At 37.8% G+C, this 16,583-nt stretch overlaps 1 protein-coding gene across 3 annotated transcripts in view; it reads right to left on the bottom strand.

The window, feature by feature from the left end:
* EPSTI1 (epithelial stromal interaction 1) overlaps nt 1–16,583 on the bottom strand; it is a 97,737-nt gene that overhangs the window by 21,998 nt on the left and 59,156 nt on the right. Inside the window, exons 8-9 of one of the 3 annotated variants that reach the window (XM_042926514.1) lie at nt 15,477–15,509; nt 13,004–13,087 (exon numbers count right to left, since the gene is read on the bottom strand). In XM_042926514.1, coding sequence (XP_042782448.1) covers nt 13,004–13,087; nt 15,477–15,509 — 117 coding nt within the window. Of the gene's footprint in view, nt 1–13,003; nt 13,088–15,461; nt 15,510–16,583 lie in introns of all 3 variants that reach the window. The other 2 variants (XM_042926425.1, XM_042926530.1) reach the window with 2 other exon arrangements.

Raw genomic sequence — 16,583 nt, 5'->3', positions numbered from 1 at the left:
AGGAAAGTTCTGGGGTTTTTTCTTGGCTTATTCACTTTTTTTTTTGGAAGGGAGGGAATGGAGTAATTTCTTTACATAGTTGCTTTTTGATAAGGACTTTTTATTCTATTATATTTTCTAATTAATGTTTGCTGATATTTGAGAAAGTTGTTGATTCCTCTATTTTATAGACTCTCTTAGGCTGTACAGGCAAATTGCTCTCACCCAAAAATAATAACTTATTTCCAATAATTAGAAAAGGTCCGTTTTGTATTTTTGCCTTATCAAGTTAGCTAAAACAATTCCCAAACTTTGTTCCACGCTATGTTAAGAGTTTTCAGCTTAAAAAAAAATTTTTTTTCCATCAAATAACTTTAACCCATGAAGCACTAGGTTAGAATTTCCAGAACAATACTGGTTGGTAGTAGGTGTTGCAGATATCCTGATACTGTTTAGTGCTCTAATATTTCACCATTGAATTAATGTTGGTTATTGGTTTGGAAAACTATATGTATGTTAACACAATCTTTTAAATATCTAGTTGATGATAATTTTTTTTGTTGTTAATTAGTAGTAAAGATTAAAATTTATCAATGCTTGTTTTTGTTGTTGTTGCTAAAATCCAATGGATTTTCTTTCATAACCTACCCTACTGGAGAGAAAAGATATAAAAAGTTATAACATATAGCTAGTCATCTTTATGTTCTTAGAATAAACCTTACTTTGCCTTAGTAAATTATCTAAGAGAAAAAAATATCATTAACTAAAGTTTTCTTTCAAATGTTAATTTCTACAAGTTTCCATGTTTGTGCTCCCTTTATCAGGCTGTGACATACAGAGATTCGAGTTCAATATTAATTCTACATTAATCTCTTTCCTTGCTCAAAAACCATTTGTAAAGCATAGGAAAAAAAAACTGTTCCTTGAAAATTCCAATGAACTTGCCTGTAAAATTTTCCAAGTTTAGCTTGTTGAGGGAGAGTAATTCTCATAAAACTTTACAGATCACATGCATTTGCAATTGTCTGTATGTATTTTAACTCTGAGTCATTTTAGAGTTTTATATTTTCCTATAAAATCTTTCACTTAATCCACATATTCAAATTATTAGCATACCATTATCTCTAGTAATATAAGCTTAATCTTTTCCAAATGTACGGTCCTGGCTCCTCATTTCTAATGTTGCGTATTTGCATTTTTACTCATCTCTTCTTGATTGGACTTGCCATAGATTTGTTCATTTTGCGACCTTATCAAAAAACAAACTGTTGGATTTTTATAACAGCTGTTTCTTGAGGTTGTTATTAATTTATGTTTCTTATCTTAATTACTTCCTTCAGTGTCGTTTATTGTTCTTGTTCTAAATTCTTAGATTGGGTGCTTAATTCATTTCTTTTTTAGTACTGATTGGATTTAAAAGCTATGATTTTTCCTTTCTGAGTACAACATCTCAAAATACAACTTTGCAAGCACGCCCCATAAAATGCTGTCATAATTTTTTGATATATTCTACAATAATTTTCTCTGCCACCCAATTATTTCAGTGTTTTCTTACTTTTTGGCTTGTTTTTACTTTCCAAATGGCTACACAGAAGTCAATAAACATGCAAAATCGGTACGTGCAACTGGCCTATCAGAAGTTTAAGTTCCTGAATGGTAGGAAGGAGGCAGGATAACTTACACAGGGAAACAAGTGTGTAGGATAAACTGGACTGAGTTAGCTGTGCTTCTGAAAGAGCTCCAGGAGGGAATACTGAGGTGGTCATTAAGAGGATGAGTTGGAGAAGTGCAGTGAGAGCAGCTAGGAACGGGGCCCTTTCTCCTCCCACACTTGCACTACACAGGAGACAGCACGGACATGGCCCACTGGCTAACCAGTGAATAGAGGAGGGGTGTCTGGGCTCAGAGAAACGGGACGATGTCCCTGACGCCTACTGACTATAGGAGGAAAAGAGGCTACTCCTCCCAGAAGCCGAGCTCCCACATACCCCACTTGACAGCACGCCCGAACAAAGAAGATAACCAAGAATCGTACATTTAAGAAAGAAAACCACAGGAGATAAAACTTAAAATGGAAAGGAAAAGAGTACAGTTAAAATAGTAAATCGAAAACTTTAATGTTGGTGTAATTACCCTCAATGAAGAGACTAGAAAGAATATGGCACTGTTAAAACATAACATGGTCATGAACAAATCAGCAATCTTGGTAAAGAAACAAATTCAATACATGTGCCAAATAGGCAGAATGGAAACTTATGAAATAAATTAGTGAGCTGGATGATCTAATCAAAGATTTCTCCCAGAACACAATGAAAAAGGCCAAACGGACAGAAAGTATCAGGAAAACAATTAAGATATATAAAGAACAGATTTCCAAAATCCATTTGATACACATCCCAGAAATAAAGAACAGAGACGATAGAGTAGAATAAACATAAAAGAGACATTTCCCTAAAGTGAGATATATATTTTGAAATTAAATGGGTCAAAGGTCATACAAGATTAAAAATAAAAACACTGAGGTGGAGGGGCCAAGATAGCAGAACAGCATGGAAGTTTTTTTTGTGTGTCTCTCATCCCTGAAATACAGCCAGATCAACACTAAACCATCCTGCACACCTAGAAAACTGATTTGAGGATTAACACAACAATCCGCACAACCTGAACCACAGAACTCTGCAGGTACCAGCAGCATGGAGAGGTGAACCAGGGGAGACAGCCGCAGAGGGCAGGGACCTGTTTTTGCTTGCAGAGAGAGGACAGAGAGAGGGGTGAGCATGGAAAGCACCCCCCTCACTGCCCCCCACCCCCCACCCCTCACCCGAAAGCGGCTAGAAGAAAAGAAAGAATACACAAGGCACTGGGAAAAAAAGGGAGAAAGGAGAAAGGAGAGAGTTTAAATCCCATTAAGACTCTATAAACAGGGAGTGCAGAGTCTGAAACTCCGCAGCTCGATACTGGTGGTGCTCTGGTGGGAAGGGCAAATCTCCAGGAGCAGAGAGCCAGGTCCGAGGGGTCCTCAGGCCACACGGGCAGAGGCAGTTGCCCTGCTGGGAGGGTATCTGGTAGAGGCTATTCAGCAGCCCCACAGGCAAAGGTCCCAGTGAACCCCAGAGAACAGCCACATTACCTGGTGCTGGAACAAGGACATTAAGGGGGAAACCTGGCACCAGATGTGTGTTGAGATTTTCCATAACCCCAAAACACCGCTGCTACATGATCGTGGAACTTTTTCTTGAGTGGGCTAGCACCCAGCCGCAGTCTCTGGACATCAGCAGCGCGGTCTCCCAAATGTTCCTGGGGGTTGGCTGGTACTCGGCTATTGCTTAGTGAGACGCTCCCATAGAGGGACTGAGCAGGTCAAAGCCACAGTCCCTCAGAGGTGAGGTGTTGGGAAACTCAGCCGCAGCTGAGATAAAACTTAGGAGGGAAGTGCCGCCTGGCAGCCTAACAGATTGGTCACAGACAGTGTAGAAGCGGGGAGTGGATGGAAGCCAGAGACAAAAGAGCATGATTGCTGGTTGAGGAGAGCAAAGAGTTCTAATACTAGAGACTGGGTAGCTGGGTGAGGCCATTTTTCCCCCTCCCACACATGCGCATACACATCTTACAGGTGCCACAACAATCCACCCCAGTAAGCTGAGCAGCAACATCTAGTGGAGAATGGAGCCATTACACTAAGCCCTGCCCAACTTGGCCAACCTTGCCCTTCAGGAACAACACAAGTCTCTCCACCTGCTTAGTTTATGGACTACAAAGTGCTTCATAGTTCGACTTCTAGGGGAAATTGATGTAATTTCAATTGTACTTCAGTTTGTTTGCTGGTCCATCTATTCAATTTTCTTTTCTTTTCTTTTCTTATACTTGAATACAGAAAGAGAAAAAATTTATTTTTTATTCCCATTTCTAAAAATATTTTTCTTTAATTTTTTTCCACTAAATTTTTTCCTTTTTTGTAAATATTTCAAATTCTATTTTTATACTGCCACAATTTCATTTTATTCTATTACACTGTATTCATTTTTTCAAATTTTCAAACATTTTCCTTTTTTTTTCCTTTTCTTATCTTTCCCTTTATTCTCTAATCTATCAAGCTCTTTTCAACAACCAGACCATAACACACCTAAGATCAAGCATCCTTTATTTGATTTATTTTGTGTTGTTTTAATTTTTTAATTTTAATTTTTTTTTACCTTATTAATTCCTTTTCTTCCTTCAAAATGACAAAGTGAAGGAATTCACCCCAAAAAAAGAATAGGAAGAAGCAATGACAGCCAAGGACTTAATCAACACAGATACAAGCAAGATGTCTGAACCAGAATTTAGAATCACAATAATAAGAATACTAGCTGGGGTTGAAAACAGATTAGAATCCCTTTCTGTAGAGATAAAAGAAGTAAAAGCTAATCAGGATGAAATAAAAAATGCTATAACTGAGCTGTAATCTCCATGGATGCTGCAGCAGCAAGGATGGATAAGGCAGAGCAGTGAATCAGTGATATAGAGGACAAACTCATGGAGAACAATAAAGCAGAAAAAAAGAGGGAGACTAAGGCAAAACAGCATGATTTAAGAATTAGAGAAATCAGTGACATTAAAAAGGAACAACATTGGAATCATAGGAGCCCCAGAAAATGAAGAGAGAGAAAAAGGGGTAGAAGGGTTATGAGGGAAAATCATAGAGGAAAACTTTCCTAACCTAGGGAAAGACACAGACATCAAAATCCAGGAAGCACAGAGGACTCCCATTAGATCCAACAAAAACCAAACATCAACAAAGCATATCACTTCCAAATTCACAAAATACTCAGTCAAGGAAAGAATCATGAGAGCAGCAAGGGAAAAACAGTCTTTAACCTACAAGGGAAGACAGATCGGGTTCAGAGCAGGCCTATCCACGGAAACCTGGCAGGCCAGAAAGGAGTGGCAGGATATATTCAATGTGCTGAATCAGAAACATATGCAGCCAAGAATTCTTTACCTAGCAAGGCTGTCATTCAAAATAGAGGGGGAGATTAAAAGTTTCCCAGACAAACAAAAATTAAAGGAGTTCATAGCCACTAAACCAGCCCTGCAAGAGATTTTAAGGGGGACTCTCTGAAGGGAGAAAAGACTGGTGGGGGGGGGGGGGATGATGGGAAGCAACAAAGACTAGAAAGGACCAGAGACCACCACCAGAAACTCCAACTCTACAGGCAACATAATGGCAATAAATTCATATCTTTCAGTACTCACTCTAAATGTCAATGGACTAAATGTTCCAATCAAAAGACACAGGGTAACAGAATGGATAAGGAAACAAGATCCATCTATGTGCTGTTTACAAGAGACCCACTTTAGACCTAAAGACACTTTCAGATTGAAAGTAAGGGGATGGAGAACCATCTATCATGCTAATGGTCACCAAAAGAAAGCCAGACTAGCCATACTTATATCAGACAATCTAGAATTTAAAATAAAGACTGTAAAAAGAGATAAAGAAGGGCATTATATCATAATTAAGGGGTCTATCCTCCAAGAAGACCTAACAATTGTAAACATTTATGCTCCAAATGTGAAAGCACCCAAATATATAATTAATCACAAACATAAAGAAACTCATTGATAATAATACCATCATAGTAGGGGACTTCAACACCCCACTTACAACAATGGACAGATCATCTAAACAGAAAATCAACAAGGAAACAATGGCTTTGAATGACACACTGGGCCAGATGGACTTAACAGATATATTCAGAACTCTTCTTCCTAAAGCAGTGGAATACACATTCTTCTCCAGTGCCCTTGGAACATTCTCCAGAATATATCACATACTGGGACACAAAGCAGCCCTCAACAAGTACAAAAAGATTGAGATCATACCATGCATATTTTCAGACCACAATGCTATGAAACTCAAAACCAACCACAAGAAAAAGTGTAGAAAAGTAACAAATACTTAGCAACTAAAGACCAACCTACTAAGAAATGAATGGTCTAACCAAGAAGTTAAAGAAGAAATTAAAAAGTACATAGACCCAATTAAAATGATAACACCACAGCCCAAAACCTCTGGGACACAGCAAAGGCAGTTATAAGAGGGAAGTTTACAGCAATCCAGGCCTTCCTACAGAAGGAAGAAAGGTCATAGATACACAACTAACCTTACACCTTAAAAAGCTGGAAAAAGAATAGCAAATAAAACCCCAAACCAGCAGAAGACAGGAAATAATAAAGATTAGAGCAGAAATCAATGCTACCAAAACCAAAAAAAAAAAAAAAAAAAATGATAGAACATATCAATGAAACCAGGAGCTGGTTCTTTCAAAGAATTAACAAAATTGATAAACCCCTAGCCAGTATGATCAGAAAGAAAAAGGAAAGGACCCTAATAAATAAAAAGCAAGATTTAAAGAGGAGAGATCACAGCCAACACAGCAGAAATACAAACAATAACAAGAGAATATTATGAGCAATTATACACCAATAAAATGGACAATCTGGAAGAAATGGACAAATTCCTAGAAACATATACACTACCAAAACTGAAACAGGAAGAAATAGAAAATTTGAACAGACCCATAACCAGTAAGGAAATCAAATTAGTAATCAAAAATCTGCCAAAAAACAAGAGTCCAGGGCCAGATGGCTTTCCAGGGGAATTCTACCAAACATTTAAAGAAGAGTTAACACCTATTCCCTTGAAGCTGTTCCAAAAAATAGAAATGGAAGGAAAACTTCCAAACTCTTTCTATGAAGCCAGCATTACCTTGATTCCAAAACCAGACAAAGACCTCACTAAAAAGGAGAACTATAGACTAATTTTCCTGATGAACATGGATGCAAAAACCCTCAACAAGATACTAGCCAACTGCATTCAACAATACATTAAAAAAATTATTCACCACGACCAAGTGGAATTTATACCTGGGATGCAGGGCTGGTTCAATATCCACAAAACAATTACTGTGATTCATCACATCAATAAAAGAAAGGACAGTGCTCGCTTCGGCAGCACATATACTAAAATAAAAGAAAGGACAAGAACCACATGATCCTCTCAATAGATACAGAGAAAGCATTTGACAAAATACAGCATCCTTTCTTGATACAAATCCTCACGAAAGTAGGGATAGAAGGATCATACCTCGAGATCATAAAAGCCAAATATGGAAGACCCACTGCTAATACCATCCTCAATGGGGAAAAACTAAGAGCTTAAGGTCTCAGTTCCATAAGGTCAGGAACAAGACAGGGATGCCCACTCTCACCACTGTTATTCAACATAGTACTGGAAGCCTTAGCCTCAGCAATCAGACAACACAAAGAAATAAAAGGCATCCAAATCGGCCAGGAGGAGGTCAAACTTTCACTCTTCGCAGATGACATGATACTCAATATGAAAAACCCAAAAGATGTCACAAAAAACTGCTAGAACTGATCCATGAACTCAGCAAAGTTTCAGGATATAAAATCAATGCACAAATCTGTTGCATTCCTATACACCATTAATGCAGCAACAGAAAGAGAAACCAAGGAATTGATCCCATTTACAAATGCACCAAAACCCACAAAATATCTAGGAATAAATCTAACCAAAGAGGTGAAAAATCTACACACTAAAAACTATAGAAAGCTTACGAAAGAAATTGAAGAAGACACACACACACACACACACACAAAAGGAAAAATATTCCATGCTCCTGGATAGGAAGAACAAATATTGTTAAAATGTCAATACTACCCAAAGCAATCTACATATTCAATGTAATCCCTATCAAAATAACACCAGCATTCTTCACAGAGCTAGTATAAACAATCCTAAAATTTGTGTGGAACCAGAAAAGACCCTGAATAGCCAAAGAAGTGTTGAAAAAGAAAACCAAAGCTGGAGGTGTCACAATCCCAGACTTCAAACTGTATTACAAAGCTGTAATCATCAAGACAGTATTGTACTGGCACAAAAACAGACACTCAGATCAATGGAACAGAATAGAGAACCCAGAAATGGACCCACAAACGTATGGCCAACTCATCTTTGACAAAGCAGGAAAGAATATCCAATGGAATAAAGACAGTCTCTTCAGCAAGTGGTGCTGGGAAAACTGAACAGCGACATAGAAGAATGAACCTGGGCCACTTTCTTACACCATACACAAAAATAAACTCAAAATGGATGAAAGACCTAAATGTAAGATAGGAATCCATCAAAATCCTCGAGGAGAAACCAGGCAAAAACCTCTTTGACCCTGGCTGCAGCAACTTCTTATTCAATATGTCTCCAGAGGCAAGGGGAACCAAAACAAAAATGAACTACTGGGACCTCATCAAAATAAAAAGCTTCCACAAAGCCAAGGAAGCAATCAGCAAAACTAAAAGGCAACTTACAGAATGGGAGAAGATATTTGCAAAGGACATATCAGATAAAGGGTTAGTATCCAAAATCTATAGAGAAGTTATGAAACTCAACACCCGAAAAACAAACAATCCAGGGAAGAAATGGGCAAAAGACATGAATAGACACTTCTCCAAAGAAGACATCCAGATGGCCAACCGACACATGAAAAAATGCTCAACATCACTCATCATCAGGGAAATACAAATCAAAACCACAATGAGATACCACCTCACACCTGTCAGAATGGCTAACATTAACAAGTCAGGCAACAACAGATGTTGGGGAGGATGCGGAAATAGAGGATCTCTTTTGCACTGCTGGTGGCAATGCAAGCTGGTGCAGCCACTCTGGAAAACAGTATGGAGTTTCCTCAAAAAATTAAAAATAGAACCACCCTATGACCCAGCAATTGCACTACAAGGTATTTATCCAAGGGATACAGGTATGCTGTTTCGAAGGGGCACATACACCCCAATGTTTATAGCAGAAATATCTATAACGGCCAAGGTATGGAAAGAGCCCAAATATCCATCAATGTATGAATGGATAAAGAAGATGTGGTGTGTGTGTGTGTGTGTGTGTGTGTGTGTGTGTGTGTGTGTGTGTGGAGTATTACTTGGCAATCAAAAAGAATGAAATCTTGCCATCTGCAACTACGTGGATGGAACTAGAAGGTATTATGCTAAGAGAAATTAGTCAGAAAAGGACAAATATCATATGACTTCACTCATATGAGGACTTTAAGATACAAAACAGATGAACATAAGGGAAGGGAAGCAAAAATAATATAAAAACAGGGAGGAAGACAAAAGATAAGAGACTCTTAAATATAGAGAACAAACAGAGGGTTGCTGGAGGGGTTGTGTGTGGGGGGGAGTGGGCTAAATGGGTAATGGGCTTAAGGAATCTACTCCTGAAATCATTGTTGCACCATGTGCTAACTTGGATGTAAATTATAAAAAATAAATAAATTTTAGAAAGTAAAAAATAAAATAATAAAAACACTGAAATTTCTTACTACTGGGGAAGGAGCCAGGGGAAAGGAAGGAGGAGAGGAAAGAAAAGAGGAAAGGTAAATAAATGGAACAGAGAAAATTCAAAGAGTCAAAAAAAAAAAATAAAGAACAGAAAACAAGAAAATATAGCTACAAAGTAAATTATGTACCAAGAATTGTGCAAAAGCACTAGTAATCACAATAAATGAGAATATACTAAATAAAAGAGACTATGATACTGGGTAAAAAGAAAATCGGCCACTTTTTATCACTAGAAATATAATTTAAACCAAATGACACAGAGAGGTTCAAATTAAGTGATAGAAAAAGGTATCGCCAAATTCTAACAAAAAAGCTAGCAGAGAAAATATTAGAATCAGACAAAATAAAAAGACAAAAAAAGAAATAAAGCTGAAAATCACCGAATAGGAAGACTAGTCCATTTCATATTGATAAAAATCTGAACTAAATGACAGGTTTCCTGTAAGTCTCATTGGTTGGAACTATTTCCTATGTCCATAGCTGAACCAATCACATTGAGGAGAATGGAACTCCCAGGAGCAGTTAGACCCTTTTGGATTGGATCCCTGGACCCGGGAAGTGCCTGCCTTCTCTGAAACATGGCCCATGCCAAGTAAAATGTATACTGAGGAAAAAAAAAATCAGTGTTTTAAGAGAAAGGCAGGCAATCGATAGCATTCAATACATCACCCTGAAGTTATCACAACACACAATTTATCCCTTCACAGCATTAATTACTACAAAGTGATTGATCACTATAAATTTAAAAATATAGTGTTTTATTTCTCTGTCTCCTTTTAATTGTCTATCTCCTCCATTAAAAAGTAAACTTTGGGAGGTTAGGGTTCTGGTCTATCCTGCTCTAGCATCTTACAAAAGACTCCAAATATAATAGGAGCTCAATACATGTTTGTTGATTGGCTGGCTGGCTGGCTGGCTGAATACTGGGATAGATTACTCTGAGGTAGATCCACCAGAGTAATAGAGTGAAAAAAAAAGCCAGAAAAGGAAAGTTTTAAAGTGGTATTAAATACTGTTACAGAGTTAGAGAGAGAGACAGGGATTGCAAAAGACCACTGAATTGAATGGTCAGAAGGGATTTACCTTTGGAGAGCAGTTTCAGTATGATCATTGCTAAATATAAACCAGAACATAAGGAACAAAGGGCAAAATGGCTAATAAATATGTGATTACAGGAAGATTACCTTTGTCTTTGTCTTTTTTTTCTGGTAGAAGAAGAAAAGATAGTATCTCTGAGGATAGCAGAATCAAGGAAGGGGTTATTTTAGAAAGACAAGAGTAAGTGTAACTGTTCACATACACACACACACACAAAGTAGTGAAAAGAGAAGAACATATTGAGTGTATAGGGGGAAAGGGGAATTATAAAAAAATTTCTAGAAGAAACTGAATCAAATGTAAAATATTGAAAGGGTAACCTTAAGGAAGAACCTACTGTTCCCAGAGTAATGAAAGAATATGAAAGAGACACAGAACAAAATAAATGTGCTATCATCTCAACCTAACCTAGGTTATTTGCTGATGACTCACTTCATAGCGGGAATTCACTAAATATTTGTTGAATGAATGAAAAGAACAAACACATGAATAGATGTTATGTTATACATGTTTTTTTTCCTGTATCTTCTTACCATAAACATGATCCTTATTTTTTAAGCTAAATCATTGAAGTGATACGGAATGAGACTCTACCAATCAAGAAATGCCCTTCTGTGGACATGTAAATAATAGAGTGGAAAAAAGAAGAGAAATAAAAATAAGGTAAATACCCTTATGTATTCTACTGATACTGAAAACTCTAATGATGGAATTATGTGTATGTCAAAGTTATTCATTTTACTGAAAGCTACAGTAAGTAAAGGGAAATAATTTATGCAAAAGAAACATACGCTCAGTCAATAACCAGAAAATATGTATGTATCAATATTTGTCTAACTCTAGAAGAAAAACAAGATTAAGAAATAAAAAGCTTAATTCTCACTGTTTAAAATAACTGCTCAACCTGAAAATTAAATCCCAGATCTGATTTTCTAATCTGTTGAGCATTCTCTTTGTGAAATGTTCTACTTTTAATGGTTTTCACGTTCCAAATATGCCCCCAAACTTTATAAAGTACTATTTAAAATTCACTAGAAGTTATTTTTATATAAATCATATCCTACGCTGACTTCACAACATTCTCGTCAGTATCTAAACACCTCAGGACTTGATATTGACTTCGAAGGTCACAGAAACAGACTAACATTTACATATCACTTGACAGACATTATTGAAAATACACCACGAGTATATACCAGACTTAGCTTCTATGTGCTAATTACTGCTGACTGTTACTATAATATTATTTAATTGTGCTTTCATTATGAGGTCTTTGTCAAAACAAAGATATTAAAAAAACACCAAGGAATAAAAATGTTTTCTGGTTTCTTCCTTTTTTACATAGTAACTTAATAACTAAATACACAACTTACATTATTTCCTTCAATGATTTAATTATTACCTCCTAGGCACAAAGCAGTTGAGTGACACAATCATTTAGACTGCATGCTGGCAGAAACAACAAACAAGGAAGGGGTGGACCACTGTTGGAAGGAGGGTAGCACTTAGAAGGGTCAAATTATAGCAGTGACGATACATACAGCCTATTTCATAAAACGATTTTACACACAATTGCTATAATAAATTATGTTGTGCAGCAAAGGCATAAGGAAAATAATTTGAACTGAATCAAGGAAATCAAATGGGAGTTAGAAGTCAAGTTAATTGTACAAATGAAGAAATGGCTTTGAGAGAGATTCTGGACGAAAGGACAGGATTTATCAGCCACCAATATGGCAAGTTGGAAAATAATGATGGGGAAGGTAATGGTGTCCAACTAGCTGAATAGTCTATTTTGCTTCTTTAAAGGATCTGGAATGAGGTGGTGCCTTGGAGCTAACCACTGATCATCATCTGATCCCTTGCTGAGGAGCCGCTGGCCCCATCTGAGCAGATGTAGGAAAGGCAGGTATGACCATCAAGTCACAATATTGAATGTTTTCAGTCAACATACCAGAAGTTTTAGATTCTAACGAGAATTACCCTTTAAGTGCTCTTCTTCCGAAGCTCTGCCTTCATTTCCCTGATTTCTGTTGCTCAAAATAATTTGGAATACCTCACAAATTCGTATATATGTGTGGAGTATCTTTTGTTGTATAACAGGTGTATTTTTAGGTGAACATTTAAGCCAGTTTCATAACTTTGTATGGATATCTATTATTCATTATTCTCTGGACATGATTTGTAATTTCATACATCTTTGGTTTGAAAAAATGGCAGTGACAGTGATCACATTTTGCAAATCAGAACTTCTCTGCAAACTGCTGGCCTCCCTCCAGCACACATACTAGATGGCAAACCCCATGAGGCTAAGTGTCATGAGAGTTTTGACCCAAAGTTTTGACCACACCCCACCATACTCTTAAAACACACCAAAATCTCACCTTTTATATTTAATGGGTTTTTTCACAATTTTCATATATATAAGTATTTCTGTTCAGAAAACCTTAAAAATTATCTAGTACTACAATCAAACAATTAGCAGTGAGCAATAAGGTCTTGTGACTACCTTCTGACGTTGTTCCTCCTTCATCTTTTGCAATTTCTTATTTTCTTCTTCCTTTAGAGAATCCTTGTAAGCCCAGCTTCTGGCCTGTGAATGTATAGAAAAAAAAAATCATAGGAAAAACATCGCCACCACAATTTACTAGTCTCCCTACCATGGGACTGGTTCTAATAACTCAACCTCTGTACTAAGCATACACTAAGCTCTCCATACACACTTGCTTACTGAGTGATTTATGCATATCGTCTGAAGATGTCCCTGGGGATATATAAAAAGAAGGCTAGTATAAGCATAATCATCCAGCACATTTTAAAGGATGATCTAAATGTTTGTTTAATTAAGCCTAAAAAAAATGTCCCCTCAGAGATAATCAACATGGTTTATTCTTCTAGTGATAAGGATTGAAACAGAGGAAAGTTAAATATGTTTTTCAAGGATATTCCAACTAACTGGCAACAATTCTAACTAGACTCTGGTAAGGAGAGAGCACAGAGATCCAACTGGACTCAGAATAAGCTAACCAAGGAAGAGGAGACTTTACATCACTTACGGCAGTGTCAATGCATTAAACTGCCAGGCATTTTATTTCTATTATTTTATTTAACCTTTAAATTCTATGAAGTAGATATTATCCTCATGTTGTGAATAAGGAAATGGACTTGGATACGTGAAACAACTTGACAAGATCATGAGGCGAAGATGGATCTAAAACTCCTGTTTACCTGACGCTGAAGCCCCAAATCCACTGTTCTCATCCTTGCCTGGAATGTCCTTCCTTCAGCCCTTCGTACTGCTTTGCTGCTCAGCTAAAATGCTGCTGCATCCAACATATAGAGAACTCAAACAATGCCTCACACATGTAGATTCTGGAAGGTGGGCCTTGCCCAGCAAAGCTATATTCTTCTGTGTGTGTGTGTGTGTGTGTGTGTGTGTGTGTGTGTGTGTGTATAATATATATATAATATATATATAATATATATATAATATATATATATATTCCAAGTAGCTGATCATTTAATATCAGAGAAAAGCAATAGAGACAGTGACTTTAGAAGCACTGACATGCCTACTGCTCATTAATGGTACCCTATTAAATAGCTTGTCAACTGGTGACTGATACCATAGAATTCCAGAGATGCATTTCTTTCCAAGTCTGTGCCTCCCTAAGCAGTACCTGAAACTTATTTTTATTTCTGAGAAGAAAAACAAAGGCTGTTCAGGAACACAGGAGTCATTACTTCTGGCTGAATTAGAGTCTCAAGGGGCGGCCTTAGGAGGACCAACACATGCAGTAAGGTGTCCTTCAGCCCCACTGACCCACCATGGCGCGGTTTCACACACTGGCAAAGTGACCATGCATTCTGGAATTTATGAGATTCCAAGTCGTTTGTCTGTTCATTTGTCATATGCTTTCTCTGCTCACAGTGATTTGTAGCCCACCCTCTGCGGGCAGCCTGATAAGCTAATACGTAGGAAATTCCACTGTTGTCATAAAACTACCAGCAGGCATCATGGCAGCAGACGACATATTTCAGGCCTAGTTCTTCACACTAATAATCCATAAAGCTTATGAAGGCTGGTTCCCGCCTTTTTCCTTACTATAATTTTTCTCAAGCACTTCTTAATTCATTCCCCCATTTATGTCACTGTAAAAACCCATATTATATTCCATCAAATAATAGGCACTTGCCAGAAAGAGGGGAGGCTTTCGGAATGGGATCATCTACAGCACTACCAACTGGAATGTTGGAACTCCAGCTGTGTTCAGCAAGTCCTCACACATTCAAACCCTGCTTCATGGGACAGACAAACATATCCTCGGATTTTCTCTTATCTAAGTCCTAAACACAGGAAGACTGTGATAAGACACTCAAAGTGGAGAGTGGTTCTCCAGTGATCTCTTCCCTTTACACTAGAGAAAGCTAGTCTTTGCCACAAATACTCCACATACGACCTCAAAGAGGAAAATGGACCAGGGGACACAACTTCTGCTCAAGAGATTAAAAGCAGTAGTAAAATACTTGGTGAAAGCAGATGTGATGGCTTAAGTGAGAACCTAAATTCTATTTGCATACCTTCCTTTTAAAGTTCACCACTTATGGACCCCTGAGTGGCTCAGTCAGTTGAGCATCTGATTTCCGCTCAGGTCATGATCTTACAGTTCGCGGGTTCGAGCCCTGTGTCAGGCTCTGTGCTGACAGCTCGGAGCCTGGAGCCTGCTTCGGATTCTGTCTCCCTCTTTCTCTGACCCTCCCCTGCTCGCACTCTGTCTCTCAAAAATGAATAAACGAAATGAATGAAAAAATTCAAAACAAAAAATTTAACCACTTAATTGGTCTTTTATCAGAATATGGGTGCTAGTTTTTGACTCAGAAGAAAAAAAGGAGGGATTAGACACAAAATGGCATTTAAAAGGGCAGTCACATGGCACATCAACTATGAAGAGTTCAAAGTTACTTGCTTTCTTAAGGCTTACCGAGGTAGGATTCCCAGGCAGGACAGGAAGTTTCTGTTCAAACATAACAGGGGGGAAAAAAACCTTTGATCACTATTTTTCTCAGTTCTAAATCCCAGAAATTTCTGTCATTGTGATCACGTACACGAAGTATTACTGTATTGAAAACATTGTATTCACTATCACTAAGTATTAGTATAATACTAATACTAAATTTTTGTTATTCAATTAAAATACACGTTTTTACTTGCTTTACCCCAAAAGCTATGCTTATAATACGTCCAGTCAACAAGTAACATTTAAGCCTCTATGTGCAGGCACTGTCATAAGACATGATCTCTCAGACAGCAAGTCACTAATAGCCTAGTGTGGAAGGCTGATAGGAGGACTGAGGATTGAAACACAGCGTGATGGGTATTATGACAGAAGAAGCTAAAAAGGACATTTAATTAAACTGGATCAAGAACACCTCCTCAAAGTGGGTGACACTGAGTTGTGTTTTAAAGAGTGAATAGGAAACAGACTCAGCAGGGGGAGGGGCAGTGTGTGAACAAAGGAAAAATAGCATTGCAGTAGTTTGTTAAGGGTTGCCGTGAAGTACCACAGTCCAGGAGGCTTAAAAAACAGAAATTTATCGTCTCGCAGTTCTAGAGGCTTGGAGTCCAAAATCAAGGTATCTGTGCTGTTGGTTCCTCCTGAGGGCTGTGAAGAAAGGGTCTAGCCTCTCTCCTTGGCATGTAGATGGCCACCTTCTCCCTGTGTCTTCACATCATCTTCCCTCTATGCGTGTCCATCCCAAATTTCCCCTTTTTATAAAGACATCTTTCCTGTTGGATTACAGCCCCTTCTAATGACCTCATTAGAGGTTGATTACCTCTAATAAAGACCCAATCTCCTAGAAAGGTCACATTCTGAGGTAGTGAGGGTTAGGACTTCCACATATGAATTCTGAGATGGCCTGGGAGATCACAGATCAATCCCTGACAAACATTAAGTCCCCACTTCAAGACGGTGGAGTAAAAATGTTTCTGCACCATCCTTCTCTCGAAAATTATGCTAAATTTAGGGCACCTGGGTGGCTCAGTAGGTTAAACGTCTGACTTCAGCTCAGGTCATCATGATCTCACA

Source organism: Panthera leo, chromosome A1 (assembly GCF_018350215.1).
Source record: "Panthera leo isolate Ple1 chromosome A1, P.leo_Ple1_pat1.1, whole genome shotgun sequence".
NCBI lineage: Eukaryota > Metazoa > Chordata > Mammalia > Carnivora > Felidae > Panthera > Panthera leo.
This window is presented reverse-complemented; position numbering and strand designations above follow the sequence as displayed.